Source organism: Mobula hypostoma, chromosome 6 (assembly GCF_963921235.1).
Source record: "Mobula hypostoma chromosome 6, sMobHyp1.1, whole genome shotgun sequence".
Taxonomy (NCBI): Eukaryota; Metazoa; Chordata; class Chondrichthyes; order Myliobatiformes; family Myliobatidae; genus Mobula; species Mobula hypostoma.
In genome coordinates this window covers 102,002,017-102,017,122 of record NC_086102.1, presented here as the reverse complement: position 1 = coordinate 102,017,122, position 15,106 = coordinate 102,002,017, and the positions used below count along the sequence as shown (strand labels likewise).

The 15,106-nt window shown below is 42.5% G+C and overlaps 1 protein-coding gene across 2 annotated transcripts in view; it reads right to left on the bottom strand.

Annotated features, from left to right (window-relative positions):
- Positions 1-15,106, bottom strand: part of eaf2 (ELL associated factor 2) — a 95,185-nt gene that overhangs the window by 60,992 nt on the left and 19,087 nt on the right. For both annotated transcript variants that reach the window (XM_063049956.1, XM_063049957.1), the window contains exons 2-3: positions 10,798-10,892; positions 7,439-7,575 (exon numbers count right to left, since the gene is read on the bottom strand). In XM_063049956.1, coding sequence (XP_062906026.1) covers positions 7,439-7,575; positions 10,798-10,892 — 232 coding nt within the window. The remainder of the gene's footprint in view (positions 1-7,438; positions 7,576-10,797; positions 10,893-15,106) is intronic.

The window sequence follows — 15,106 nt, the reverse complement described above, 5'->3', positions numbered from 1 at the left end:
TTGTGTGGCTGGGTGAGAGGCTTGTTTTGCAGCTGTTTAGTTGCTGCTATCCTGCTGAACACTATCGGCATGCTTTGCTAGTGCCAGTGACACTTGCAGACTGCCCTGCGGCATATCCTTAGGTTGTGTTGAATGTTTAAACGATGCATTTTCTGTATGTTCACAGTACGTTTCAATGTAGGTATGATAAATCAATGAATCTGAATCTAAAGGCAGAGATTTGGTATGTCAAAGACTCCAGCAATTTTCTACAGATGTACGGTGGAGAGCACTTTGACTGGCTGGTATGGAGGTGCCGATACACAGAATCAGAAGAGGCTGCAGAGCGTTGCAGATTCAGTGAGCTGCAACATGGGGCACAACCCTGAAGGATATCTTCAGAAGGTGGCGCCACAAGATGGCGGTGTCCTTCACTAAGGACCCTCATCACCTAGGATGTGGCCTCTCCTCATCGCTAGCATCAGGGATGAGGTACAGGAGCCTGAAGACCCACACTCAACACTTTAGAAACAGCTTTCCTTCTACGATCAGATTTCTGAGCGGTCCATGACAACTGTGCTGATATGACATGTAAGAACGTGATTGGAGAGAGTTCTAAGCATGCGCAGGAATGATAGAAAGATCAAGAAACAAGATATTGTAAAATCGTTGTGGCTGAAGTTAAATAAAAGTTCTATTTCTTCCAGAAGATGGTTCTTTATTAGTAACCCACAGTTCGTATGAATATAAAAAACACCACATGATGTCAGAAGTTGGTCTGGAAGAATAATATGTTTCCTAACATGGGAAAATCAAAGATAATTTTCTGAAAAAACAAAGAGTTTGAACTGTTTTGGTGTTGCTAACAGTTTTACAAATGGAAGTTTTGTAGCCTCCATCGACACTTCAATTGTCTGGGAACGTAGCTGAGAACTGGAGAAAAGTTAAGCAACATTTTGAATTGTATTTATCGGCGATCAATGCGGATCGAAAACCGGAAAAAACGAAAGCTGCATTTCTATTCCATGTAATAGGTGATGACGCAATTGAGGTATATAATCATTTTATTTTTGAAAATGGAGATAATTTAAAGTTAAAATCGATATACAAATAAGCATTTTGTGTATCGAAGCGAAATGTGATATACAAGTAGCATAGGTTTTCTACATGTACGCAGAGAGCTGGTGAAACTACTGATCAATATGTTACTGAGTTGAGACACCGGAGTAAAACATGCGAGTTTGGACAACTGACAGACTCTCTCATTAAAGACAGAATTGTTTGTGGCATTCTGGATAAAGGTCTGAGAGAAAGACTGTTAAGAGAACAAGACTTAGACTTGGAAAAACCTTTATGCCCTGCAAAGCTTCAGAAACTGTGACGTCACAGGCTAAAGAACTTTTCATTCAGAACTGCAACGTAGATGCTGTGAGGAAGCACAAACATATTAGAAAAAATAATAGAACGACAACAAAAACGACAGAGAGCAAGACGTCATATGAGAGAAAAAAAAAGCTATGTGATTGCTGTGGGTGGCAGCATCAGCCAAAACAGTGTCTAGCGTATAGGAAAATGTGCAATGACTGCGGTAAGAGTAATCATTTTTCACGCTGTTGCAGAAGTAGAAAGAAAATAAAACAAGTAAATGCAGTGCTTGAAAATGAACTTGAGGAGTTTTATATAGATGTGCTTTGTGAAAACAAACAAAGTAAGAATGACTGGACTATTCCATCGCAAGTGAATCAAAACAATATTCTGTTTAAACTTGATACTGGAGCACAAGTAAATGTTCTTGCAGAATCTGACTTTAAAGCATTAAAGCTAAGACCAAAGTTACATGAGACAAATATAAAAGTGACTGGGTATTCAGGTGCAGACATTCCAGTTAAAGGAACATGTGTGGCAAAAGTATCACACAAGAATATTGTGCACACGCTTTCATTTGTGGTGGTGCCAAGGAATGTACAGTCAATTCTGGGTTTATCTGCCTGTGAGAGACTGAATTTGGTGAAAAGAGATTAGTCCTGGACAGTGACACAGCGTCAGAATATAGTGACTCGATGAAAGAGTATGAGGACTTGTTCAAGGGCTTGGTTGTCTTCCAGAAGAGCACACGATTAAAACTGACAACACAGTGCCACCCGTAGTACATCCATGTAGAAAAGTGCCTTTCGCATTATGTCATCAACTGAAAATAGAGCTTGACAGAATGGAATGGCTAAGAGTCACAAAAAAAAATTGATGAACTGGCTGAATCGGTCAATTCGCTTGTCATCGTTGATAAGTAAAATAGAAAACTAAGGATTTGCTTAGGTCCAAGAGACTTGAATCGAGCCATTAAAAGAGAGCATTTCAAATTGCCTACTCGTGAAGAAATTATGTCACAGTTTGCTAATGCAAAGTACTTTAGTAAATTAGATGTATCCCCTTGATTCTGGCAACTTAAACTAGATGAACCGAGTTCAAAGTTGTGTACCTTTAACACTCCTTTTGCCAGATACTGTTTTCTTAGGCTTCCATTTGCTCCTGAAGTGTACCATAAAACCATTCACATGCTATATGAGCACATTGAGGACAAGTCTTTGAGGCAACACTCAAGGCAAAGCTGAAGTTGAATAAAGACAAATGTCAGCTAGGAGTGTCTGAACTTACCTTTGTGGGTGATATCATCAGCAATCAGGGTGTGCGTCCTGATCCATTGAAGGTTTCTGCTATTGAGAACATGCCAAGACCACAATGTAAAAAGGATGTTCAAAGGTTCATGGGAATGGTCAACTACATGGAAAAATCCATACCCAATCTTTCGGAAAGCTTGCTCCATTGAGGCAGCGAACAGAAAAGAACATCGAATGGAGCTGGAATCATGAACAGAAGGAGGCATGGCAAAATCTCAAGAAAGCACTCACTAAAGAACCTGTGTTGAAATTTTATGATGCTGAGAGACCCATCAAAATCTCATGTGATGCATCTCAAGCAGGCTTAGGGGCAGTATTACTCCAGAAACATGATAAGGAATGGCTACCATGGCATAGGCATTTGGGTCATTATCTGATCCAGAAACAAGGTATGCCCAAACCAAAAAAGAAATGCTCAGCATTATGTTTGCTTATGAGAGATTTCATCAGTTTGTGTCAGGGCAATCTATTGATGTTGAAAGTGATCATAAGCCTCTGTTTGCATTGTTTCACAAACCTTTAAGTGACTGTCCTTTGCGAATTCAGCGAATGATGATCAAATTGCAAAGATATGTATTGAATGTGTCATACACACCTGGAAAATTCATGTACACGGCTGATACACTTTCCACAGCTGTGGATCCAACAACAAAAGACAGCCGTAGGGGCACTGTTGATGTTCAGGCATTTGTTGATATGATCACAGAGACTGTACCTGTTTCTGCTGAAAAGTTGGAATTGCTGCGTCTTCAGACAGAGAAGGACAAAATTCTCAGTCAGGTAATACAAGTGGTGATGGACGGAGGGCCAGATAATAAGCATGATGGTACCTTAGAAGTACAAGGATATTGGAACCACAGATCAGAACTTTCTGTTGTGATGGGATATTGTACAAAGGTAGCAGAATTGTGATTCCTAAAAGTCTCCAAAAAGAAATGCTTGGGAAAATTCATGAAGGCCACTTAGGTATTAAAAAATGTAAGAGAAGGGCGCAGGAAGTGATGTTTTGGCCCAGGATGAATCAAGAAATTGCAGAATTGGTGTCTTCTTGTCAAATATGCCTTAAATACCAACCTAGCAACCCTAAGGAGCCACTGCATCCACATCCTAGTCCTCAGAGACCTTATCAGAAGGTAGGCATTGATCTTTTTGTAACTGACAACAAAGATTATCTATTCATAACAGATTACTACTCATTGTATCCTGAAGTGTGTGGTCTGAGCACAACAACAGCAGAGATTGCAATTACATGCATGAAATCAGTTTTTTCCAGACATGGTGTACCTGATGAAGTTTTCACAGGCAATGGTCCACAATTCACTGGTGAATGCATGAGACATTTTGCTCATGAATGGGGCTTTGTCCATTCAACATCTAGTCCATTTTCCCCTCAGTCCAATGGGTTAGTTGAGAAGTCGGTAGGGAATTATCAAGAAACTGATGCACAAAGCAAAAGACAGTGGAGGTGATTTTTATAAAGCTTTGTTAGCCTATCGCAGTACTCCAGTTGAATGTGGATTTTCACCTGCTCAGCTCTTGATGGGACGCTGTTTGAGATCCAATCTGCCAATAGATGAGAGCCTTCTGAGAACAGAGGGAGGTGAACAAGTGAAAAGATGGAAAGATGAACACAAAGCAAAGCAGAAAATATACTTTGACAGATGTTCTCGTCCATTACCTGAACTGCACCAAGGAGATGAAGTAAGGATACAAGACAAAATGAACACATGGACACAGAAAGCTACAGTGCTTGAAGAAGTACTTGAAAGGTTGGAGGTGTTGTGAATAGTGTGGAGGGCTGTCAACAGTGTGGAGGGCTGTCAGAGGTTACAGCGGGACACTGATAGGATGCAAAACCTGGCTGAGAAGTGGCAGATAGAGTTCAACCCAGATAAGTGTGAAGTGGTTCATTTTTGTAGGTCAAATATGATGGCCGAATATAATATTAATGGTAAGACACTTGGCAGTCTGGAGGATCAGAGGGAAAGGGGAGGTGCAACGAGACCTGGGTGTCATTATACACCAGTCATTGAAAGTGGGCATGCAGGTACAGCAGGCGGTGAAAAAGGCGAACGGTATGCTGGCATTTATAGCGAGAGGATTCGAGTACAGGAGCAGGGAGGTACTACTGCAGTTGTACAAGGCCTTGGTGAGACCACACCTGGAGTATTGTGTGCAGTTTTGGTCCCCTAATCTGAGGAAAGACATCTTTGCCATAGAGGGAGTACAAAGAAGGTTCACCAGATTGATTCCTGGGATGGCAGGTCTTTCATATGAAGAAAGACTGGATGAACTGGGCTTGTACTCGTTGGAATTTAGAAGATTGAGGGGGGATCTGATTGAAACGTATAAGATCCTAAAGGGATTGGACAGGCTAGATGCAGGAAGATTGTTCCCGATGTTGGGGAGGTCTAGAACGAGGGGTCACAGTTTGAGGATAGAGGGGAAGCCTTTTAGGACCGAGGTTAGGAAAAACTTCTTCACACAGAGAGTGGTGAATCTGTGGAATTCTCTGCCACAGCAAACTGTTGAGGCCAGTTCATTAGCTATGTTTAAAAGGAAGTTAGATATGGCCCTTGTGGCTACAGGGGTCAGGGGGTATGGAGGGAAGGCTGGGTTCTGAGTTGGATGATCAGCCATGATCATAATAAATGGCGGTGCAGGCTCGAAGGGCCGAATGGCCTACTCCTGCACCTATTTTCTATGTTTCTATGTTTCTATCTTAGGGTCCGAGTCCATAGGACACTCAAAGCAGCTGCACAGATTGACTCTCTGGTTAAGAAGGCATATGGTGTATTGGTCTTCATCAATTGAATTGGAATTGAATTTAGGAGTCGAGAGGCAATGTTGCAGCTATATAGGACCCTGGTCAGACCCCACTTGGAGTACTGTGCTCAGTTCTGGTCGCCTCACTACAGGAAGGATGTGGAAGCCATAGAAAGGGTGCAGAGGAGATTTACAAGGATGTTGCCTGGATTGAGGAGCATGCCTTATGAAAACAGGTTGAGTGAACCCGGCCTTTTCACCTTGGAGAGACAAAGGATGAGAGGTGACCTGACAGAGGTGTATAAAATGATGAGAGGCGTTGATCGTGTAGATAGTCAGAGGCTTTTTCCCAGGGCTGAAATGGTTGCCACAAGACGACACAAGTTTAAGGTGCTGGGGAGTAGGTACAGAGGAGATGTCAGGGGTAAGATTTTTACTCAGAGTGCGTGGAATGGGCTGCTGGCAACAGTGGTGGAGGCGGATACAATAGGGTCTTTTAAGAGACTTTTAGATAGGTACATGGAGCTTAGTAAAAAGTAAACAGCATCTCCTGTTCCAGCCTCTCAGAGTTATTTACCACAGAAACAGTCTCCTTGGCTTATCCATAACGACCAAGGTATCTCCAACTCTTTGATCAGCCTCAAATCACCTAACCTCACAGGACCATCTCCTTTTCCAAACCTATCACTTTGTGACAACTAAAAAAGGTCACCAATTGCCCAAATTGCCCAACAGTGCACATGGGTGCTGTGCCAGGGACAGAGCTGATCAGCACGCAGAGGATCTATACTCTCTCCCTCACCCTCGCTGTGGTCCCTGCATGTTTCAAAACCATCGTACCAATCCCAAAACAGTCAGTCATCGGTAACATGCCTCAGCGACCACAGACCAGCTGTATTCACCCCCATGGCCGTCGTGCCAGGAGAGACTGGTTATGTCCCTCATTAACATCGCCATCCCTGCTACTCTACAAGGCCAACAGATCGACCGAAGATGCCATCTCCTTCGGTCTCCACATTCTACTGGATACCTGGAGCATAAGGACTCCTACACCAGAATGCTTTTTAATTGACTACAGTTCTGCCTTCAACACCATACTCCCCACAACAAGTTAACCATTAAACTACACAGTCTGAGACTCAACACACCAATTTGCAACTGGATTCTGGACTTTCTTACTGATCACACCCAGACAGTCAGACTAGGCAGGAGCACATCAATCTCCCTGACCCTACTCATTTTCACTCTTACTCATCCAACTCCATCCTCAAATCTGCAGAATTATCCACAATGACTGGATAATTACACATAACAACAAAACAGCATCCGGAGAGGAGGTGCAGAAACTGGCTGAATGTTGTAATAACCATAACCTTTCACTCAACATCAGAACAAAGAAATAATTATTGGTTTCTGGAAATCAAGAAGGTATGAACAAGTTCCACTACTCACAAGTGGTGTAGTAGTGGAAAGGGTCTCCAGTTTTAAGTTCTTGGGAGTGAACATCACAGAAGAGCCCTCTTGGACCACCAACACCTCTTTGATAGCAGGGAAGGCTCAGCAGCGCCTGTAGTACCATAGGGGTTTGTAGTACACACTTCAGATTTTGAAGATTTATTTGTCACATGTACATTGAACCATATAGTGAAATGTGTCGTTGTTTACAATGAGCTGGAGGTAGCCCGCAAGATTCGCCATGCTTCAACCACCAACATACCACGCCTACAATTCACTAAGACTATACGACAGGAGCAGAATTATGCTGTTCAGCCTGTCCATTCTGAAATATGGGAGAAAATCAGAGCACCCGAAGGAAATCCACAGGGTAATGATGACAACATACAAACTTCCTTACCGGCAGCAGGGACCAAATCTCAGTCAGAGATCGTTACTGCTGTAAAGTGATTGCGCGAACCGCTACGCCACTGTGCTGTCCACTGATGTACCAAAGCGGTGTGCAATACAATGCAGTGCGCATTGCCCTCATCACAGTAACACAGTCGGCATGGATCACCCACCTGGTTTTCTTCACTGTGATGTTGCTGCTGAGCTTTTCAAGCCGATATTCCCCAGTGTCGTGATTTACAATGAGAATACACTCTTTGTGGTATGGTCTCTTTGAGCCCTTAAATACTGACATGGGTGGTGTTGATCCCTGTCCAAACAAAAAAATCAGAAATTCTGGTTTGAAAAGCAAAGGAAATTAAGGCCAGTGTTGATATGCATTATGGCCTGGACAGCACTGCTTAAGAGGGTTTTGGTTTCATGGTCACAGGTACTGAGGTATGTCAAAAGCTGGTCTTGCACTCTGGTCATAAGATCAAATCATTACACAGTGCATTGAGGTATAATAAGGTAAAACAGTAACAATGTACAATAAGGTGTAAAAGGTACCACAAAAAGTGCTGTGCAGGTAAACAACAAAATACTAGATCATAATAAGGTAGATTGTGAGGTCAAGAGCTCATCTTATCATACAAGAGGTCCGCTCACGAGTCTGATAACAGTGGGTTAGAAGCTATCCTTGAGCCTGCTGGTAAGTGCTTTCAGACTTTTGTATCTTCTGCCTGATGGGAGAGGGGAGAGGAGAAAATTTTCAGTGAGGGGACTTTGATAATGCTGACCGCTTTATAAGGCAGCGTGAAGTATAGACAGAGTCCATAGAGGGAAGGCTCGTTTCCAAATACACTGAGTTGTGTCCATGACTCTCTGCAGTTCCAGCGGTGGCTTTACTATAAAGGATTTGATCTATATACTTGGAGACACAAGAGACTGCTGATGCCTTAACCTGGACCGTGAAATAAACAAACTGCTGGAGGAACTCAGCGGGTCAGGTAGCATCTGTGAAGGCTAGTGCTTCAGGTCAAGACTCTGATGCAGGGACTCAATTCAAAACGTCAACCATTCTTCTGCTCTGCAGTTGCTACCTGACCAGAGTCCCTCCAACAGCTTGTTTTCTGCTGCAAACTGTACCCTTAAAGGAAAAAATTAATTCCAAGGCTATCAGGAAAAAATACAGCAGCAAGATTAAGCTGATAACAGAAAGACCATAGACAGATATGATGGGCTAATTATTGTAGCATCCTGGAAAGCCACGAATTAGCTGTAACTCACTATATGAACTCTCAGATTGGTCACAAGATTCCAGATTCAAGTAAACCTCTGCAAACTCTTTCATAAAGATCATTTCAGTGCATCCCTGTAGGAGTGTTACACTGTTAGAGATGCTATTTTGCCATAAGACCATAAGTCACAGGAAAAGAACTGGGCTATTCAGCCCATCGCATCTGCTCTGCCATCCCATCATGGCTGATTTATTATCTCTCTCATACCTCATTCTCCTACCTTCACCCTGTAGACCTTTGATGCCTGGACTAATCAAGAAACTATCAACCTCCACTTTAAATATATAGAAACATAGAAAACCTACAGCACAATACAGGTCCTTCGGCCCACAATGCTGTGCCAAACATGTACTTACTTTAGAAATTACCTCAGGTTACCCGTTGCCCTCTATTTTTCTAAGCTCCATGTACCTATCCAGGAGCCTCTTAAACGACTCTATTGTAGTGTGTGTGTGTGTGTATATATTATACATATATACACACACATTGCATTTGCCTTCCTCACCAACTCAATCTGCAAGTTAACCTTTAGGAAATCTTGCAAGAGATCTCCCAAGTTATTTTGCACCTCTGATTTTTGAATTTTCTCCCCAGTTAGAAAATAATTTATGCCTTTATTCCTTCTATCAAAGTGCACAATACACTTTCCCACACTATATTCCATCTTTCACTTCTTTGCCCATTCTCCCAATCTAAGTCTTTCTGCAGACTCCCTGCTTCCTCAACACCATCTGCCCCTCCACCTAGAATTGCTGTATCATCCACAAATTTGGCCACAAAGCCACCAATTCCATCATCCAAATCATTGACATAATACGTGAAAAGATGTGGTCCCAACACCAAACCTTTCAAAGCACCACTAGTCACCGGCAGCCAACCAGAAAATCAGATCAGAATCTTTATTCTCTTTATTCCCACTCTTTGCCTCCTGCCAATCAGCCAATCTGCTATCAATGCTAATATTTTTCCTGTAATACCATGGGTTCTTACTTTGAGTAGCTTCATTTGCAGCAACTTCTCAAAGGCCTTCTGAAAATCTAAGTAAACAACATCCACTGACTCTCCTTTGTCTATCCTGCTTTTTATTTCCTCAAACAATTCCAACAAATTTGTCAGGCAAGAAATCTTGCCTATTTTAGCATGTGCCAAGCATCTCAAAACCTCATCCTTAATAATGGACTCCAACATCTTCCAACCACTGAAGTCAGGCTAAGTGGCCTATAATTTCCTTTGTTCTGCCTCCTTCCTTTCTTAAAGAGTGGAGTGACATTTGCAATTTTCCCATCCTCCAGAACCATTCCGGAATCTAGTGATTCTTGAAAGGTCATTACTAATGCCTCCACAATCTCTTCAGCTTCCTCTTTCAGAAACCTGGGGTGTAAACCTTTCAGCTTCTCAAGCAGGTTCTCCTTAGTAATCACTGCTACACTCACTTCTGCCCCCTGTCATTTTCCAGCAGTCCAATATCATTCTTGCCTCTTGTACTCTTCTTTTTAAATATCTGAAAACTTTTGGCATCCTCTTTTATATTATTATTTTCACATCAGGCTCTGTCTGCTCTCACTGTTAAATGTCAAAACAGTTACTGTGAAGGGCAGGGAAATCAATTCCTAGTCTCTCTCAACATTATTAAAACATTTTTAAAATTATTGACACCCGTAAGAAATTGACCGCACAAATTGACTGCTATGTTTTCTACACTGCAAAAGTGACCACAACAGTATTTTGAGACACACTGGTGGGATGTTCAAGATATTCAATAAATGCAAGTCCTTTTCCAGGAGGTTCAGAAGGGTTTTGAAAATAAGGAGGATAATTATAGGGAGAATGTCAGGGGTATGTATGTATTTATTTGTACATACATACATACATACTCAGAGAGTGGTAGGTGCATGGAATGCCCTGGTGGTGGTAGAGGCAGATACATTAGGGACATTTAAGAAATGTTTATATTAGCACATGGATAATAGAAAAATGGAGGTGGGGGAAGAGAGGGTTAACAGGTCAGTGCAACTTCATGGGCCGAAGGTCCTGTACTGTGCTATAATGTCCTATGCTTTAAAATGAAATCAAAGTTGTTTGCCAAATGCAGTCAGAGGAAATCTTTCCTTTGTATCTTGTAATGTACCTACACTGCTCATCCTACGTACTGTCTGAATTCCAAATGGAAGTGTATCAAGTTCCATGCTCATATTTGCAGCCATCTCAAGAAACTTAGCCATCTAGTTGTCTACATTTGTTCAAGTTCTTACCTCTATGTTTGGCAAGGTGATCGTGATTTGTTCCCCTTTGCCCACTTCAAGGTCTCCTTCACATGTTGTGTCAATGGATGCTGGCTTGAAATCATCTGAAACAAAGAACTGGAGCCATTACATAATGACAAAAGATCCTGTCAAACTACAGTGTTGCGTATTAAGTGGCTCTGTGGTGGACGACTGCCTGTTGAGAAACAAAACCATGCACCTTTGAGGAACCCAAATGTGACACAGCACCTAAATACCAAAGTTGGTCAAACTCAGTGAAGGTGCCTGGACTCTTCAGTCCTTAGGATGAAGGTTTACAAAAAGAGTAAATGCAGATAGAAGACCTGTAACACATCAGCCTCTCATTATCTCACCTCAATTATATTTATTTCTCACATGTACATGTACTACTGGATCATTTTTCTCAGTAAATAAATTAACAAGTGTAATGCTTTTTGTGTTATTTATTTAATTGGGTTCTCATGTAGTTTTAGGACTTACATGAAGATCTGATCACATTTTGGGTCATATTTATGCAGAAATAGAGAAAATTCTACAAGATTCACAAACTTTCTAGCACCACTGTAAGCACTGAGGTGAGTGAAGTTATCTTCAATGATTCAGGTGCCTGATGGCTATAAGGTAAAAAATGTTCCTGAATCTGGTGGTGTGGGATCTCAGACTCTTGTACACAGCTAAGTCTGAGCTTTTCCTGATCGGTGGCCTGGTGGCCTGATTCCCATTCCCAGACCCAGACCCAGCAATCCGAGTTCAATCTGACCTCAAAGCTCTCTGTGAGGAGTCTGCACGTTCTCCCTGCGTTTCCTCCCATGGTCTAACGATGTGTGAGTTGTCGGTTAACTGTGGACTGGAAATTGGCAGAATCTGGAAGAAGTGAAAGGGAGTATGGGGTGGTGGGGGGGGAGGTACAAACTGGGATTAGAGTAGGGTTAGTATGAGTGAATGCTGGTTGGCACTGAATCAATGGGTCATGCAGTCTGTTTCTCTGCTGGATGTCAGGACTCTGAGGAGGAAGATACAAACACCTTACAGTGACAGACTTGAACCTGAGTCACTGGGTTGTGCTATGCTACATTGTAAAGAATGAGCAACTTCAAGTTCCTGGGTGTCAACATCTGTGAAGATCTATCCTGGGCCCAATATATTGATGCAATTAGTAAGAACCACATCAGCAGCTATTAGGAGTTTGTAGAGATCTATTCTGTCACCAAAGACTCCAGCAAATTTCTACAGATATACCACGGAGATCATTCTAACTGGTTGAATTGCCATCTGTTATGGGAGGGGCCACTGCATAGGATTGGAAAAAGCAACAGAGTTGTAAACTACGCCAACTCCATCACTGACACAAGTCTCCCTACGATCAAGAACATCTTCAAAGGGCGATGCCTCAGAAAGGCAGCATCCGTCATTCAGGACCCCCACCTCCCAGGACCTACCCTCTTCACGTTACTACCATCAGAAAGGAGGTACAGGAGTTTGAAATCAAACACTCAACATTTCAGGAACAGCTCCTACCCTTACACCAAAAGATTTCTGAATGGACAATGAACCCAACGAACCTCTCTATTTTTCACTACTTATTAAATTTGAGATATTATATAAAATAAATTTCACAATATATGTCAGTGATAATAAACCAATTCTGATGTTACTGTGCCACCTTTATAACAAGCTTGGTTCGAGAGGACGCCAGAGCTGACCTCCAAACTCCAATGCCCCGATCTGTAATAGCACCACGCTAACCGCTACACTACCATGATGATTGTTATCGATGCACCACAGAAAGCATCACATCTTAATATAATCCTGGCCTTGTATTTCAAGTCCCTCTGTTTCTGAATACTCTTTTGAAGCAAACAATCCATTGTTTATGTCATCTCAAAAATGCAGCACTTTTCTTCTTAAAGATTAGCTTTATTTGTCAGATGTACATCAAAACATGAAGTGAAATGAGTCACTTGCGTCAACAAACAACACAGCCCAAAGTTGTGCTGGGGGCATCCCATAACTGTCAGCATGTTTCCAGCGCCAAAATAGCCTGCCCACAACTCACTAACCTTACCTGGAATATGGGAGGAAACCAGAGCACCCAGAGTAAACCCATGAAGTTGTGGGGAGAGCGTACAAAACCCTTACAGATAGCTGACAGAATTGAAACCCAATCGGTGATCATTGGCACCGTACAGCAATTTCATCAACCACCAATATGCACCTCCTATCAACTGAAGACTCATATCCAGGCTTGGAAATATAATCACTACTCCTTCATTATTACTAGGTTAAGTCTGACCCAACAGCACAATGGGACGAACTTCCATAACGGTTCAAGGCTATAGCTTGGCAAATTAGTAATTGCTAGGAAATGCTGGACTTGTTAGCAACAAAATAAGCAAATAAAGGAAATGAATTGCCAAGAGTGCCCGGAGCCAGCAAATGTAAAGCTTACACCCAAAACAGGCATCTCAATATTAATTTCCCCACCTTCGAAATCATCAAGAGAAGGCTAATTTGAAATTATAGAAAGCAAAGTTGCTGGCATTCAGCTAAAATTGGTGAAATGCAAATAATCCCCAAGATGAATAGTGTGAAACTTCCAGATGGACAAACCCAGCTCACTTTTGAGAATGAAACCAAGGTCCTCACCCAACTGATTCTATTTATTACTAAATATCAAAGCCGTGTAGTTGACCCTATACAATGATACCAACCACACGATCAGCAGCTTGCCTACTGTAACACATTCTCCACCATCTTCCCTGACCCCTCCTGCACAATCATTAAATGAGATAAGCATTTCCAGTTAATTAGTCACAAACAGAAAAGTTGACCCTTTAGTCCACTGAATCCAAGCTACACTAATCCTATCTTTTTTGCAAATTCTACCCACGTTGCCATCAATTCCTTTCCCCACATTCGCTCACACTTAAAAGGCCAGAAATCAGGAGTACATGCCAACAGGAGACATGACAGCCAGTCAGTCGACACATCTGGAGTTCAGGGTCCCAACATTGGCTAATGTAGTGATCAATACCGAAGATTGGACAGTAACAAAAGTTATCCAATGCCAGAGATTCGATAGACACCAGTAATCTCCTCAATCTCCCCTTCATCCTCCCATTACTCCTGCTCAATCCCCCTTCCATCCTCCACCCCCTCCTCCTCAAAACCCCTCCATCCTTCACACCCTCAGCACCCTTCCATCCCCCAACCACTCCTCAACACCCTTCTATCCACTTCTCATTACCCCTCCAACCTCTTCACCACTCCATCCTCCACCATTCTTGAGCAACACACATAAAATGCTGGTGGAACTCAGCAAGTCAGGTAGCATCCATGAAGCCATGAAAGGGAATAAACAGTCAACATTCCAGGATGAAACCCACATCAAGACCCTCACTCTTCGCAGCCACTTCTTACCAAACATCTACTTTTCAGGAGGATGCAAAGGATCTTATGAAGCTTATACAGAATGAAAATTATAACCACTACCGTAGCCAACATTCATTCTTCAATTTACAATACTAAAACGAAAGCTACAACCAGCTTTAGGGACTTGGAGTGAGCAAACTGGCATTTCAACTGAACACATTCCAAGTTACCAATTACCATTGGGAAAACTGAAAGGGCCTGAGACTATAAAAAGCAACAAGCAAATATATATTTCTTTACTTACCAAATCACCCAAACGCAGGCAAAATCCAACACACATTCTTCTCCTGCCCTTCCAAATTTCCCCTTACCCATGTTCTCTACCAACTAACTGTCAACTCCTATCCATACCTCCCCAAAACCACATTCACACCTACCCTCCCTATCACTTCACCCCATCACTCTCATCCACTCACACCCATGCTCTTACCACCTCCCCTGTATGATCTCAATACACAGATTTGATAAAAAAGCAGGCCTACAAAACAAAGTATTTCACTGTAGCTTGAAAGATTTTCCCATTCTGCCCCTCCACCACACCATCCTCCTCCAGTTCCATCTCCCTTCCTACCTCCTCCTCCATCTCTACTCCTTCCTCCACCTCAAACATCTCCATCTCACCATCTCCCTCCTCCTCCACTTCCATCTCCCCACCATCGCCTTCCTCGATCTCCAACTCCCCTCCTTCCTCCTCCATCTTAAAATCCCCTTCCTCCTCCTCAAACTTCATTGCCCTCCTTCCTACCCCATCTCCAACTCACCTGTTATTTCCGCATCCATCTCCCGTTCTGTATCTGCATCTCTACCTTCCATTCCTCCTACACCCTCATCTCCACACCATGCTCTTTCTCCTTGATCTCCCTTC